General features: G+C 38.1%; 1 protein-coding gene across 2 annotated transcripts in view; it reads left to right on the top strand.

Annotated features, from left to right (window-relative positions):
• The window catches only part of SGCZ (sarcoglycan zeta), a 410,555-nt gene that overhangs the window by 377,526 nt on the left and 18,936 nt on the right, over positions 1-14,093 (top strand). For both annotated transcript variants that reach the window (XM_055567242.1, XM_055567241.1), the window contains one exon: positions 4,744-4,816. In XM_055567242.1, the coding sequence (XP_055423217.1) occupies positions 4,744-4,816 (73 nt within the window). The remainder of the gene's footprint in view (positions 1-4,743; positions 4,817-14,093) is intronic.

Raw genomic sequence — 14,093 nt, 5'->3', positions numbered from 1 at the left:
CTCTGATTAGAGCTTTTCATTTTTAGATGTACATAATGTTATCAAGTGTCAGTGAGAAAAATTAAATAAAACTAACGTTTCAAGGCATAGAGGTATCTTTGCCTTGTATTATATCAGATCAGATCAGATCAGTCTCTCAGTTGTGTCCAACTCTTTGCGACCCCATGAATCGCAGCATGCCAGGCCTCCCTGTCCATCACCAACTCCTGGAGTTCACTCAGACTCACGTCCATCGAGTCGGTGATGCCATCCAGCCATCTCATCCACTGTCGTCCCCTTCTCCTCTTGCCCCCAATCCCTCCCAGCATCAGAGTCTTTTCCAATGAGTCAACTCTTTGGATGAGGTGGCCAAAGTACTGGAGTTTCAGCTTTAGCATCATTCCTTCCAAAGAAATCCCAGGGCTGATCTCCTTTAGAAAGGACTAGTTGGATCTCCTTGCAGTCCAAGGGACTCTCAAGAGTCTTCTCCAACACCACAATTCAAAAGCATCAATTCTTCGGTGCTCAGCCTTCTTCACAGTCCAACTCTCACATCCATACATGACCACAGGAAAAACCATAGGCTTGACTAGACGGACCTTTGTTGGCAAAGTAATGTCTCTGCTTTTGAATATGCTATCTAGGTTGGTCATAACTTTCCTTCCAAGGAGCAAATGTCTTTTAATTTCATGGCTGCAGTCACCATCTGCAGTGATTTTGGAGCCCAGAAAAATAAAGTCTGACACTGTTTCCACTGTTTCCCCATCTATTTCCCATGAAGTGATGGGACCGGATGCCATGATCTTCGTTTTCTGAATGTTGAGCTTTAAGCCAACTTTTTCACTCTCCACTTTCACTTTCATCAAGAGGCTTTTGAGTTCCTCTTCACTTTCTGCCATAATATATAACTGATCACAGATTCTTCTACACAAAGCCAAAACCCTCGGTAAAATATTATCTGAAATTAACCACAATCGAATTCATGAAGCTGACAGTGGCTGGAGAGTCACTACATCACACAGAACTTTTTTTCACTTACTATCAAGTTGAGGAGCTGGGAGTGCCAGGTGTTTGGGGCTTCCTTTTCTTGTCCTGTGTTGGCCTTCCCAAAGGATATAGGGAGGCCAATAGTTGATACTGAATAGCTTTAGTATTGCATTTATGGACAGCCATATTTGGAAGGATATATAACTTTATTTTTGTTGATTTTTTAATGGTGGGGGAGTTATTTTATGTTAGGCATTTGTAAAGAATAGTATCCTACCCTAGTAGCTTATATCTAAAACTGTTTTTATATATAAAGTAGGACCATAATTCATATACTCTGTCTTCTTTTTACCAAAAATATGATATTGTTATTATTTTGTTTTGAGGCTAGAAATTATCATATGAATGAGAGCCAGTATTTTTTGACCATGAGGTTTGCCTGCCTCATTTTTCCTGTCCATTACAAAAACTAAGTCTTTATTTTCTCTACATCTTATAATATTCACATTAAATTATCTGAAATATCCTTTAGCACCTATACAATGAAGCATAACTGACACTCTGCCCTTTTGAACAATCCTTCTCAAAAGCAATAAACAAAAAATATTTATTTAGTCAATAAGTTTAAATGTATGTATTAATAAATGTCTAAGTTATGTTCCTTTTTCTCTGTTATTTTGTCTCTCTTCCTTTTTGATTTCCATGGTTTCTGTAACTTAAGATGTGAGAATTCATCACACATTTTTCTTTTCCTGAAGTGAGGGTAAAGCAGATCTGTACTTTTTGTCCCAAATAAATGTTGACTAATGGTTATATTATTGGTGGTTCAGACGGTAAAGAGTCTGCTTGCAATGCAGTAAATGCAGGTTCGATCCCTGTGTTGGGAAAATCCCCTGGTGAAGAGAATGGCAACCCACTCCAGTATTCTTGCTTGGAGTAATCCATGGACAGAAGAGCCTGGGGGGCTACAGTCCATGGCAGACACGACTGAGCGACTAACACACACACAATGGTTAGATTTACCAGGTAAAATATATAGTGCCAAGTACATTTTGAATTTCAAACACACAACAAATGATTTTTAGAATAAGTATATCCCCTGCAAGTTTGTGTACTTATACTAAAATATGATTTTATGTTTAACCAAACTTCAAAATTAATTCAGTGTCGAGTATTTTAAATTGCTAAGTCTGGCAACCCCACCAATAATCTGGTATTTGTAGAACTTTCCTGTTCATGGAAAATCTATATTTATACATTTTTAAGTTTTTTATACTATGAGAGTTTGTTTCTGGCTCAGATGGTTTTTATTCTTCCTCACTGATTTCCTTTTAAGATCATCCTTATTGCTTATTTACTGATGCCCTTTTGACTCATTTTGGGACACAAAGTGAGAGGATGAGATTAGTTTTCTCATTATCTGGAAGTCTGAAGCTAGTTAATTATTTATGTTATGCAGTTTTCAATTTAGCCCCTTAGATGGTATGATTATACATTTTTTATTCAAGAATATTTTCTTAACAAAATCACCAATATTTTTCTGTTGATACTTAGAACTGAGACCTTTATCAGGTTTTCATCCTCACTATAAAATTAAATGTTTGATAACATTCTACTTTCACTAATATATTCTGTACTAAGTTACTATATGTGGCATTCTGTCTCAAAATAAATTTTGCTACTATTCATTAATTATGTTTCTGGCATCTTATCTGGGAAGTTTTCAAAATTATAAAATAATAGAAATTAATTTTTGAACCCTGCACATGGATATCTATCCCATCTGTAAAATACATATTATGTTAAAATGCCAAATGAATCTCTCCTTGAGAAATGGAACTATGTAAAATATTTATTCAAATGCCACCCTCCACAATCACAAAATCAGAGTTTTATCTAAAAATGTTATCTTACTTCCAAAGACTTATTTCTGAGAATTGTTCACTAACATAAATAAAATATTTTACAAAATATCAAAAGAGAAAACTCCTTAGAGAAATAATTGCTCTAAATGTGTGAAAACAGTTAAATAAATAAACAGTATGCCCTACATAGCCTCTCTAGGAAAAAATAGAACAAAACAAAAAAACCCAACAACAACTACTAAAATCCAGTAAGAGGTTAACAATGGTGGATGGTTTTTAGTTTACAAACTAAAATCTGTAATCTTAGGAATTTACAGGAACAGAAGGCAATGGCACCCAACTCCAGTACTCTTGCCTGGAAAATCCCATGGACAGAGGAGCCTGGTAGGCTGCAGCCCATGGGGTTGCTAAGAGCGACTTCACTTTCACTCTTCACTTTCATGCATTGGAGAAGGAAATGGCAACCCACTTCAGTGTTCTTGCCTGGAGAATCCCAGGGACAGGGGAGCCTGGTGGGCTGCCGTCTATGGGGTTGCACAGAGTCAGACATGACTGAAGCTACTTAGCAGCAGTAGCAGCAGCAGAACCTTATACATTTACACTTCGAACCATAATATAGATGGAACCAAGTAACAGATTTTGAAAATAATTTCTTCCTCCGTGATTCAAGGTGGAAGATCTGCATTACTGTTTTATGTAGAGTCCTCTGGTGATTGTAGTATATCTCCCCATATATACACTTACTTTTAAGGAATTTAAATGCTTTCTGTAATTTCTTAATGGCACTTTCTTCATTCCTTATGGAATCAATTTACTTTACACTGTTATTCATGATAAGTAGAAGCAGCTTCACATTAAATGTATGAAGTCTGTATTTGTATTTGCACTGTATTATCGAGCTAATATTGGAGCCATTGATGGAGAAGGTATGACATTCTTACACCAAGATGTTTGAATAAGATTAAACCAAAAGATAATAGAGTTTATTTCCAAGGGAATGATTTCATTTATGTAAAATTACAAAAGAAAAAAAGGAGGCTGTGTCTTTTCATCATCTTTAACAAACGTCTTTGCATTTGATTTTTGGAAAAGAAAATCGTTTTATTTTTCTCAGTTAAATTAGAACCCTTTTCATCTGGGAAAATCGAATGGCAATAATAAACAAAAGTTTAGATAGAATATCATTCAACTGCCTGAGCACATGACCACTTGAGACAACTATGATCCCACATAAAGTCCACTCTAATGAGTACTAGCCATTTATGGTTTTAGAGTGAGCCTTAATTTCACAAAAGTAAAAGTAAGGTGCCCTGTTCTCTGCAGTTCGATGATCACTTTAACTAAAGGTGGGAGCTGCTTGTGGGTGAAATGCTAAATGCCCCCATGAAACCCATGCCTTTAAACAGTTAATACTATACTACATCAGAGCTCACTGCCCACATTTTCATTTCAACTTTGCTGTTTGTAACAAGAACTGAATATTGTAACATATCCCTACTTCAAATTCACTTACCTGAGAATAAAGGAACAGGAAAGAGAGAGATATTTGTTCTGTGATCAGAGGGTTACAATTTTCACTCAGTCTGAACTTTTACGAATGAGATCATCTTAAAAGGGGTCAACACGGTGGGACTGCAAAGAGTCAGACACGACTTAGCAACTGAACAGCAACTAATGGTGGGACTTAGATTTGCCCCTTTTGGTCCTTCACAACCTTGAACTCTTTTTCCAGGTTTTCTCTTCTTATTTGTTGTACAGAGTCGGACGCAACTGAAGCAACTTAGCAGCAGCAGCAGCAGTCCTATTTTAAGTTTGCCCATTCTTAGAAGAATATTTAATGCATAAAAATAGAAGAAAACTACTGTGTCTGTGTATTTGCTTATACTGACTCTTGCATTCTGGTTGCCCTCAGGCACTGAAGGAGCAGTGTTCGGGCACTCTGTTGAGACACCACACATCAGAGCAGAACCTTCCCAAGACCTCAGGTAAGTCCTGGCCTCTACACTAGTTTCTATCACTGAGGATGGCCCTTGATATATAAAGAACCGAAGTAGAAAATATGCTACAAAACTGTATAAGGAGTTGACACTCCCTGTCTACACGGTAAATAGATAATCAGCTATTTGATAGAGGGCAAGAACATGTGAGTTACTATTCTATCCTTCTGTATACTTTTCCTCTACAAATGTACAATGGATATAAAATAAATATATCAGACAGGAGAAGTGTGGAAAAAGAAAAGAAAAGGCAGTTATGGAGGATGTTGACAGGAGGACTGATACAAATAGGGATTTCAGAAAATCTGATGTAGATAATGAAATATATGGCATGCATAGGCATAAAAAAAGGGGAGGCAGACAATGAGAGAAAGCTATAAACAGTCAGAGAAGGTTAAGTAGAGGGAAATATAGAAACCAAAGGAAACAATCATCAGTAAAAGGCAGAACTTAACTGCCCTATGATGGACTCTTTAATCTTATATATTTGGTGAAATAAGCTCTGTCTGTCAGTTTGAGAGGACAATTTTATAGTGTATTCTCCCCAGGATAATCATGGCAATCACTGATAAAAGTTAAAATACTAATATCTAGTCTATTGTTTAGATAACAACTTATCTATTATTCTTAATTCAAGAAATGTTATATTCAATATATATTATATAAATTGTATATAAAATTATATATAACTTGCAGTGGTATATATTGTATATTATATATACTTGCAATATATACATATATTAAAATTATCATACCTTAAACCAATACAATATTATATTCCATCATTAATTTCAAATAAGTAAATAGCATACTGGACTTCCCTATAGCCCAGATGGTAAAGAATCTGCCTGTGATGCAGGAGACCTGGGTTCGATCCCTGGGTCAGGAAGATCCCCTGGAGAGGGAAATGGCAACCCACTCCAGTATTCTTGCCTGGAGAATCACATGGACAGAGGGGCCTGATGGGCTACAGCCCATGGGGTCACAAAGAGTCAGACACGACTAAGTGACTAACACAGATAGCATACTAAAATGCATTTCCTATGATATGAAAAAAAGACAACCTTTTACTGATATTAAAAAATAAATTACATATTTAAAATCATTTTTAAAGCTAAATTAAAATATTAACCTGAGAGAGAGTATTTGTCTTGAAAACACAATAAAATATTGAGCAAAATACTCATTTTATTTCATGAAGAGCAGGCTCAGCCCTTCCTATGTGGATGAGTGGAAAAAATACTCAAATAAAATTTAAAAAATCAAGTTGAAAAATGTTAATGAAAAAAGTCACACTTTTACAACAGTAAATTTTGCAGCCCTTATATTTCTGTGATAAAAGTCCTTTAAAAATGCGGTTTCTCACTAGGTGAGTAGCGCAGATTTAAACAGCTAGTTAATAACAGAGAAAGTGGCCCTCTTCATGTGATCAAAGTATTTTTAATAAGACAAATATGAAAATTATCTACTTTATACTGAACCCCAAGGATTTAGGAGTTTGAAGAATATGTGAAAACAGTGTCTCATAGTGTGTTATAGTCTTGATTTATGATTCTACTCTCAGTTGGCAACTCAACATTTTTGTATAAATTATTTTTCCCTTTTCTACTTAACAAGGTTGTGTTCCCACTAGAACAGGAACTACATCTTCCTTATTTATCTTTAGTTCAGTAACAGCCAACACTCTATCTCACACATAGTAGTGTGGTTATACTTTGTTAATTATTAAAACTGAATAATGAGGATACTAAATGTCTATGTATAAGGAATGTAGTATCATTTGTTATTATATTACTAAGATACATGTGACTAACATTCAGTTCAGTTCAGTTCAGTTCAGTTCAGATACTCAGTCCAGTCCAACTCTTTGTGTCCGCATGGACTGCAGCACGCCAGGCCTCCCTGTCCATCACCAACTCCCTGAGCGTGCTCAAACTTATGTCCATCAAGTCAGTGATGCCATCCAACCATCTCATCCTCAGTCGTCCCCTTCTCCTCCTGCCTTCAATCTTTCCCAGCATCAGGGTCTTTTCCAGTGAGTCAGTTCTTCCCATCAGGTGGCCAAAATACTGGAGTTTCAGCTTCAGCATCAGTCCTTCCTTCAGAATTGATTTCCTTTAGGATTGACTGGTTGGATCTCCTTGCAGTCAAGGGACTCTCAAGAGTCTTTTCCAACACCACAGTTCAAAAGCATCAATTCTTTAGTGCTCAGCCTGCTTTATAGTCCAACTCTCACATCCATACATGACTACTTGAAATTCCTACTTTTTTGAGCTGTGTTTTACCACAGATACCAGAGTTTCATTCAATAAAAATTTTAATTACTAAGTTCTAAAAGGAACATTTCTTTTTTGCCTCTACATTTTAGTAATTATGTACTCATTTCAAAAATTTCATTATGAAAAGCCTATTGCCAAAAAAGGAGTAAGAACCAATTGCTATTTTAATTACCTTGCTGACATGTCTCAACTTTCATAAATATGGATGTGAATCAAATTATAATTAGTACATCATGTTTCTGGCTTTTATTTTCTAATTATTCATAAAACACTGAGCTAAGCTAGACTTATCTGCTAGTGCTAAAAGCAGATTGGCAGCCCTCAAGATGAGTGGTGCTGATCTAAATTCCAAAACTGAAGCAGAAGCAAAGCACAGTAATGATGGCAGTATTCAATTATTCATTTGTGTACTGAAGATTAAAAGCAGTGTCTGAGAAGGTCCTTACAAGCCCTGCTGACAATTTTCCTTTCAGGGCAATAAGAAGTACCCTTAGTTGACACCTGAGTCTAATCAACAAGGTGATACCGGTTGACCAAGTAAATGTGTAATTTAGGGGTAAGAAGTTACGCTGTCCTTGATTTTGTTTCTGTCAAGAAGAAAAGACTTTAGAAAGAAACATTTCAAAAAGTTTATTATAGAGTTTAGGTAATATTTTGGTGTGGATATGTAGTAGGTTGCTATAATTTATTTACTCAACAGCTGTTTGATGAATGCTTAATCTGTGCCAAGGTCTGCATTAGTCTTCATGTGACTTTTAAACATACATACATGGAGTTTCTTTATTTTTTTTATATCAAGTGATCCTGGTTTTTGGCAGGGACATATTTGTTAACTAAACAACAAATAGTCATTAAAGACATCATAGCCTATTTGCCTGAAATTGTCCAAGTTTAAATGTTCTTTTTTTTTTTTCTTTAATTAATATGTAGCTAAATTATTGCAGTTCAATAGAATTTCTGCAGTCTTTGGTCAGAAGTGATAAAATGTATAATGTAATGCCCGTTGTCCAAGGATTGTTGGGATCTGCATTCTATTGACTTATCGCTGTTACTGTTTTACCACTTTAGGCTACCCTGGAGAAGGCAATGGCACCCACTCCAGTACTCTTGCCTGGCAAATCTCATGGATGCAGGAGCCTGGTAGGCTGCAGTCCATGGGTTTGCTAAGAGTCAAACATGACTGAGCGACTTCACTTTTCACTTCCATGCATTCGAGAAGGAAATGGCAACCCACTCCAGTGTTCTTGCCTGGAGAATCCCAGGGACTGGGGAGCCTGGTGGGCTGCCCTCTATGGGGTCGCGCAGAGTCGGACACGACTGAAGTGACTTAGCAGCAGCAGCAGAGCTTTCTCTAGCTGCAAAGCACATGGTTTCTGTTTTCACATTTGTATTATTTCCTGCCCATTTGCACACCCTTTATGGCCTCTTCCTGAAAATTAGATCAAACAAACCCCTCAGTCATCAATTCTCCCAGTTCAAGAATAAGGCAAGAATCTAGACTTTGAATCAGTAAAATGAGTTAATATTTAATGATAGAATTGGGATCTTTTCATCATTTCCATTCTCATATGTATATAATTTAAAACAAAAATGTGAGGTTGACAGGCTCCTAATTAATCTCTGGAAACATGGAGCTTTAATTTGCATCATTCTTGTGTTCAAGGAAAAGCCATCAGTTATTAAATGGTATGGGTTTTTTCCCTGAGAGAATTTGTCAGTAAAGAGGTAAAATACTTTGCTGGTATTTTTTCTACCTATGAGGAAAAAAAAAAGTGATGATGAAGTAGTGTTTTTCTCCTCTCCCCTTCCCTTCCCCATACTGCTCCTCTCTTCCCTTTTCTCGTCCCTCCCTCTCTTTCCTCCTTCCTTCCTTTTGTTCCTTCATTCTCTGTATGTATTTATATATTTATTTAGAGTTAGTAGCAAATGTGCATGAGATGCTTCCCTTTACTTGAGAACTGGGAGTAATGATTGACAGAGGGATCTGTTTGATCTAATTTTCAGAAAGAGACTATGAAGGGTGTGCAAATGGGCAGGCAATAATACAAACGTGATAACAGAAACCATGTCCTTTGCAGCTAAAGCAAGCTCGGGGTAGCCTAAAGTGGTAAGACAGTAACAGTGACGAGATAGTATAAGAACATATGTTCAGGTCACAGTTTGCTTTGTATTATTTCTTCTTAAAACATTTTTCTGTTCAGTTCTCCATTTATTTCACCCTTGAAATGGCAAATAATGAGTGCCAACTCTATCTCTGAATACTGTCTTAATATTTAGCAAGAACAAGATACATCATACTCAAGTTCTGCTTTTGTTTGCATTTAGTAATTGCATCTTACAACTTAGAGTAAGAGAAGTCTGAATCATTTTCTTAGAATGTTGAGAATTCTAGAGATCTTGACCACTCATTTTCAAATTTGAGAATTGCAAAACACCTTAAAAAGAAAATCTTGTTACATTTTTGGTATCTAAACACCAAAATTGAATTGCTTGGAAAACATAGGCAGAGGAATGACTTCAGTTCAATTCAATTCAGTCGTTCAATTGTGTCTGACCCTTTGCGACCCCATGGATCGCAGCATGCCAGGCCTCCCTGTCCATCACCAACCCCCACGGTTTACCCAAACTCATGTCCATCGAGTTGGTGATGCCATCAACCCATCTCATCCTCTGTCGTCCCCTTCTCCTCCTGCCCCCAATCCCTCCCAGCATCAGGGTCTTTTCCATTGAGTCAGCTCTTTGCATGAGGTGGCCAAAGTACTGGAGTTTCAGCTTCAGCATCAGTCCTTCAAAGAACACCCAGGACTGATTTCCTTTAGGATGGACTGGTTGGATCTCCTTGCAGTCCAAGGGACGCTTAAGAGTCTTTGCCAACACCACAGTTCAAAACCATCAATTCTTCGGTACTTAGCTTTCTTCACAGTCCAAATCTCACATCCATACATGACCACTGGAAAAACCGTAGCCTTAACTAGATGGACCTTTGTTGGCAAAGTAATGTCTCTTCTTTTTAATATGCTACTAGGTTGGTCATAACTTTCCTTCCAAGGAGTAAGCGTCTTTTGATTTCATGGCTGCAATCACCATCTGCAGTGATTTTAGAGCTCAAAAAAATAAACTTCTGACACTGCTTCCACTGTTTCCACATCTATTTGGCATGAAGTGATGGGACCAGATGCCATGATCTTCGTTTTCTGAATGCTGAGCGTTAAGCCAACTTTTTCACTCTCCTCTTTCACTTTCATCAAGAGGCTTTTTAGTTCCTCTTCAATTTCTGCCATAAGGGTGGTGTCATCTGCATATCTGAGCTTATTGATATTTCTCCCAGAAATCTTGAACCAGCTTGTGCTTCTTCCAGCCCAGCGTTTCTCATGATGTACTCTGCATATAAGTTAAATAAGCAGGGTGACAATATACAGCCTTGATGTACTCCTTTTCCTATTTGGAACCAGTCTGTTGTTCCATGTCCAGTTCTAACTGTTGCTTCCTGACCTGCATACAGGTTTCTCAAGAGGCAGGTCAGGTGGTCTGGTATTCCCATCTCTTTCAGAATTTTCCACAGTTTATTGTGATCCACACAGTCAAAGGCTTTGGCATAGTCAATGAAGCAGAAATAGATGTTTTTCTGGAACTCTCTTGCTTTTTCCATGATCCAGAAGATGTGCGGAATTTGATCTCTGGTTCCTCTGCCTTTTCTAAATCCAGCTTCAACATCTGGAAGTTCACGGTTCCTGTATTGCTGAAGCCTGGCCTGGAGAATTTTGAGCATTACTTTGCTAGCCTGTGAGATGAGTGCAATTGTGCGGTAGTTTGAGCATTCTTTGGCATTACCTTTCTTTGGGATTGGAATGAAAACTGACCTTTCCAGTCCACTGCTGAGTTTTCCATATTTGCTGGCACATTGAGTACAGCACTTTCACAGCATCATCTTTCAGGATTTGGAATAGCTCAACTGGAATTCCATCACTTCCACTAGCTTTGTTCGTAGTCATGCTTTCTAAGGCCCACTTGACTTCACATTCCAGGATGTCTGGCTCTAGGTGAGTGATCACACCATTGTGATTATCTGGGTCATGAAGATCTTTTTTGTACAGTTCTTCTGTGTATTGTTGCCACCTCTTCTTAATATCTTCTGCTTCTGTTAGGTCCATACCATTTCTGTCCTTTATCAAGCCCATCTTTGCATGAAATGTTCCCTTGGTATCTCTAACTTTGTTGAAGAGATCTCTAGTCTTTCCCATTCTGTTGTTTTCCTCTATTTTTTGCATTGATTGCTGAGGAAGGCTTTCTTATCTCTCCTTGCTATTCTTTGGAACTCTGCATTCAGATGCTTATATCTTTCCTTTTCTCCTTTGCTTTTCACTTCTCTTCTCTTCACAGCTATTTGTAAGGCCTCCTCAGACAGCCATTTTGCTTTTTTGCATTTCTTTTCCATGGGGATGGTCTTGATCCCTGTCTCCCGTACAATGTCACGAGCCTCCGTCCATAGTTCATCAGGCACTCTATCAATCAGATCTAGTCCCTTAAATCTATTTGTCACTTCCACTGTATAATCATATAGGGTTTGATTTAGGTTATACCTGAATAGTCTAGTGGTTTTCCCTACTTTCTTCAATTTAAGTCTGAATTTGGCAATAAGGAGTTCATGATCTGAGCTACAGTCAGATCCTGGTCTTGTTTTTGCTGACTGTATAGAGCTTCTCTATCTTTGGCTGCAGAGAATATAATCCATCTATTTTGGTGTTGACCATCTGGTGATGTCCATGTGTAGCGTCTTCTCTTGTGTTGTTGGAAGAGGGTGTTTGTTATGACCAGTGCGTTCTCTTGGCAAAACTCTATTAGCCTTTGCCCTGTTTCATTCCATATTCCAAGGCCAAATTTGCCTGTTACTCCACGTGTTTCTTGACTTCCTACTTTTGTATTCCAGTCCCCTATAATGAAAAGGACATCTTTTTGGGGTGTTAGTTCTAAAAGGTCTTGTAGGTCTTCATAGAACCGTTCAACTTCAGCTTCTTCAGCGTTACTGATTGGGGTATAGTCTTGGATTACCATGATATTGAATGGTTTGCCTTGGAGACGAACAGAGATCATTCTGTCATTTTTGAGATTGCATCCAAGTACTGCATTTCAGACTCTTTTGTTGACCATGATGGCTACTCCATTTCTTCTAAGGGATTCCTGCCCACAGTAGTAGATATAATGATCATCTGAGTTAAATTCACCCATTCCAGTCCATTTTAGTTCCCTGATTCCTAGAATGTTGACGTTCACTCTTGCCATCTCCTGTTTGACCACTTCCAATTTGCCTTGATTCATGGACCTGACATTCCAGGTTCCTATGCAATATTGCTCTTTACAGCATCAGACCTTGCTTCTATCACCAGTCACATCCACAGCTGGGTATTGCTTTTGCTTTGGCTCCATCCCTTCATTGTTTCTGGAGTTATTTCTCCACTGATCTCCAGTAGCATATTGGACACCTACCGACCTGGGGAGTTTCTCTTTCAGTATCCTATCTTTTTGCCTTTTCATACTGTTCATGGAGTTCTCAAGGCAAGAATACTGAAGTGGTTTGCCATTCCCTTCTTCAGTGGACCACATTCTGTCAGATCTCTCCACCATGACCCATCCGACTTGGGTGGCCCCACAAGGCATGGCTTAGTTTCATTTAGTTAGAAAAGGCTGTGGTCCATGTGATCAGATTGGCTAGTTTTCTGTGATTATGGTTTCAGTGTGTCTGCCCTCTGATGCCCTCTCCCAACACCTACCGTCTTGGGTTTTCTTACCTTGAACGTGAAAGCGCAGCCACTGCTCCTTACCTTGGAGGAGGGGTGTCTTGTCACAGCCGTCCCTCCTGACCTTGAACATGGAGTAGCTACTCTCGGCCCTCCTGTGCCTGCACAGCTGTGGCTCCTTGGACGCGGGGTTGCTCCTCTCGGCCACAGCCCCTGACCTCAGACGTGGGGTAGCTCCTCCCGGCCGCCGCCCCTGACCTTGGACGTGCGGTTGCTCCTCTTGTCCTCTGCCCCTGACCTCGGACATGGGGTAGCCCCTCTCGGCCGCTCCTGCGCCGTCGCAGCCTGGAGCTTTCCGTTGCTGCCCCTGACCTTGGGTGTGGGAATGACTTCAGTTCAACATTGATGCTTCTCTCTGCTATAATCCCTGAGTACCCACTATGAAAACTCCTCTGCAATCCATTACTGTGATTACTATAATGCTATAAAAATGAACACAATTGTTCTTCACTAATTCCAGAGACTAATGACATAGAAATCCACAAGTTATTCCAATATATGTGGGCTTCATTTTTCAACAGGCCTTTTATAAAGTATTTTGTAGTAAAATGAATAAGTGTATGTTTTAAACTTTCTTCAGTGAAAGCTTGAAAATTTCAATAGAGAAGAAACTCAGGGCATCATTTAACTGTTGATATTCTGTTGTCAAAAGTCTACGTATATCTAGGGTTAGTCTGATTTGAATCTCCTAATCTGAGCCCAGGGCATTCTAAAGGGATTCTAGGCTAGTTTGAGAAGTGGAGGGCAACTAGAGAAAATCAGTCCAACCAAAGACTAAAATTGTAAATGATCTAAATTCTTTTTCCTTATGATTTCTGGGCTTTATTTTTGTTTTAAGGTTTCCCTTTTCTAGATGTGGATTTCTTCTAATTTTATTGTTTATTTTGTAGACTAGCTTATTTCTTAGTTTTATATTTTGAGTAAATGGGAAATTATGTTCTGAATTTTCTTCCAATTTTCTATTGGAAAATAGTCCCTAATTTATTCATATTTTAATAGATAAATCTAGAAATTATTCTTACAGAGTTTAAGTATCTAATTTTATTTCTTCTGTATGGAAATTCAATTTATTAAGCATCATTTATTAAATAACCTCATATTTTCCACCCCAAAATGATTGCTATAGCTTGTCAAATATTAACTTCTCATATATACTTGCCATTTGTTTTAGATTGTATTGTGTTTCATTGA

Source organism: Bubalus kerabau, chromosome 2, assembly GCF_029407905.1.
Source record: "Bubalus kerabau isolate K-KA32 ecotype Philippines breed swamp buffalo chromosome 2, PCC_UOA_SB_1v2, whole genome shotgun sequence".
Classification (NCBI taxonomy): domain Eukaryota; kingdom Metazoa; phylum Chordata; class Mammalia; order Artiodactyla; family Bovidae; genus Bubalus; species Bubalus kerabau.
The sequence above is the reverse complement of the archived record's forward strand: the minus strand, read 5'-3'. Positions and strand labels throughout refer to the sequence as shown.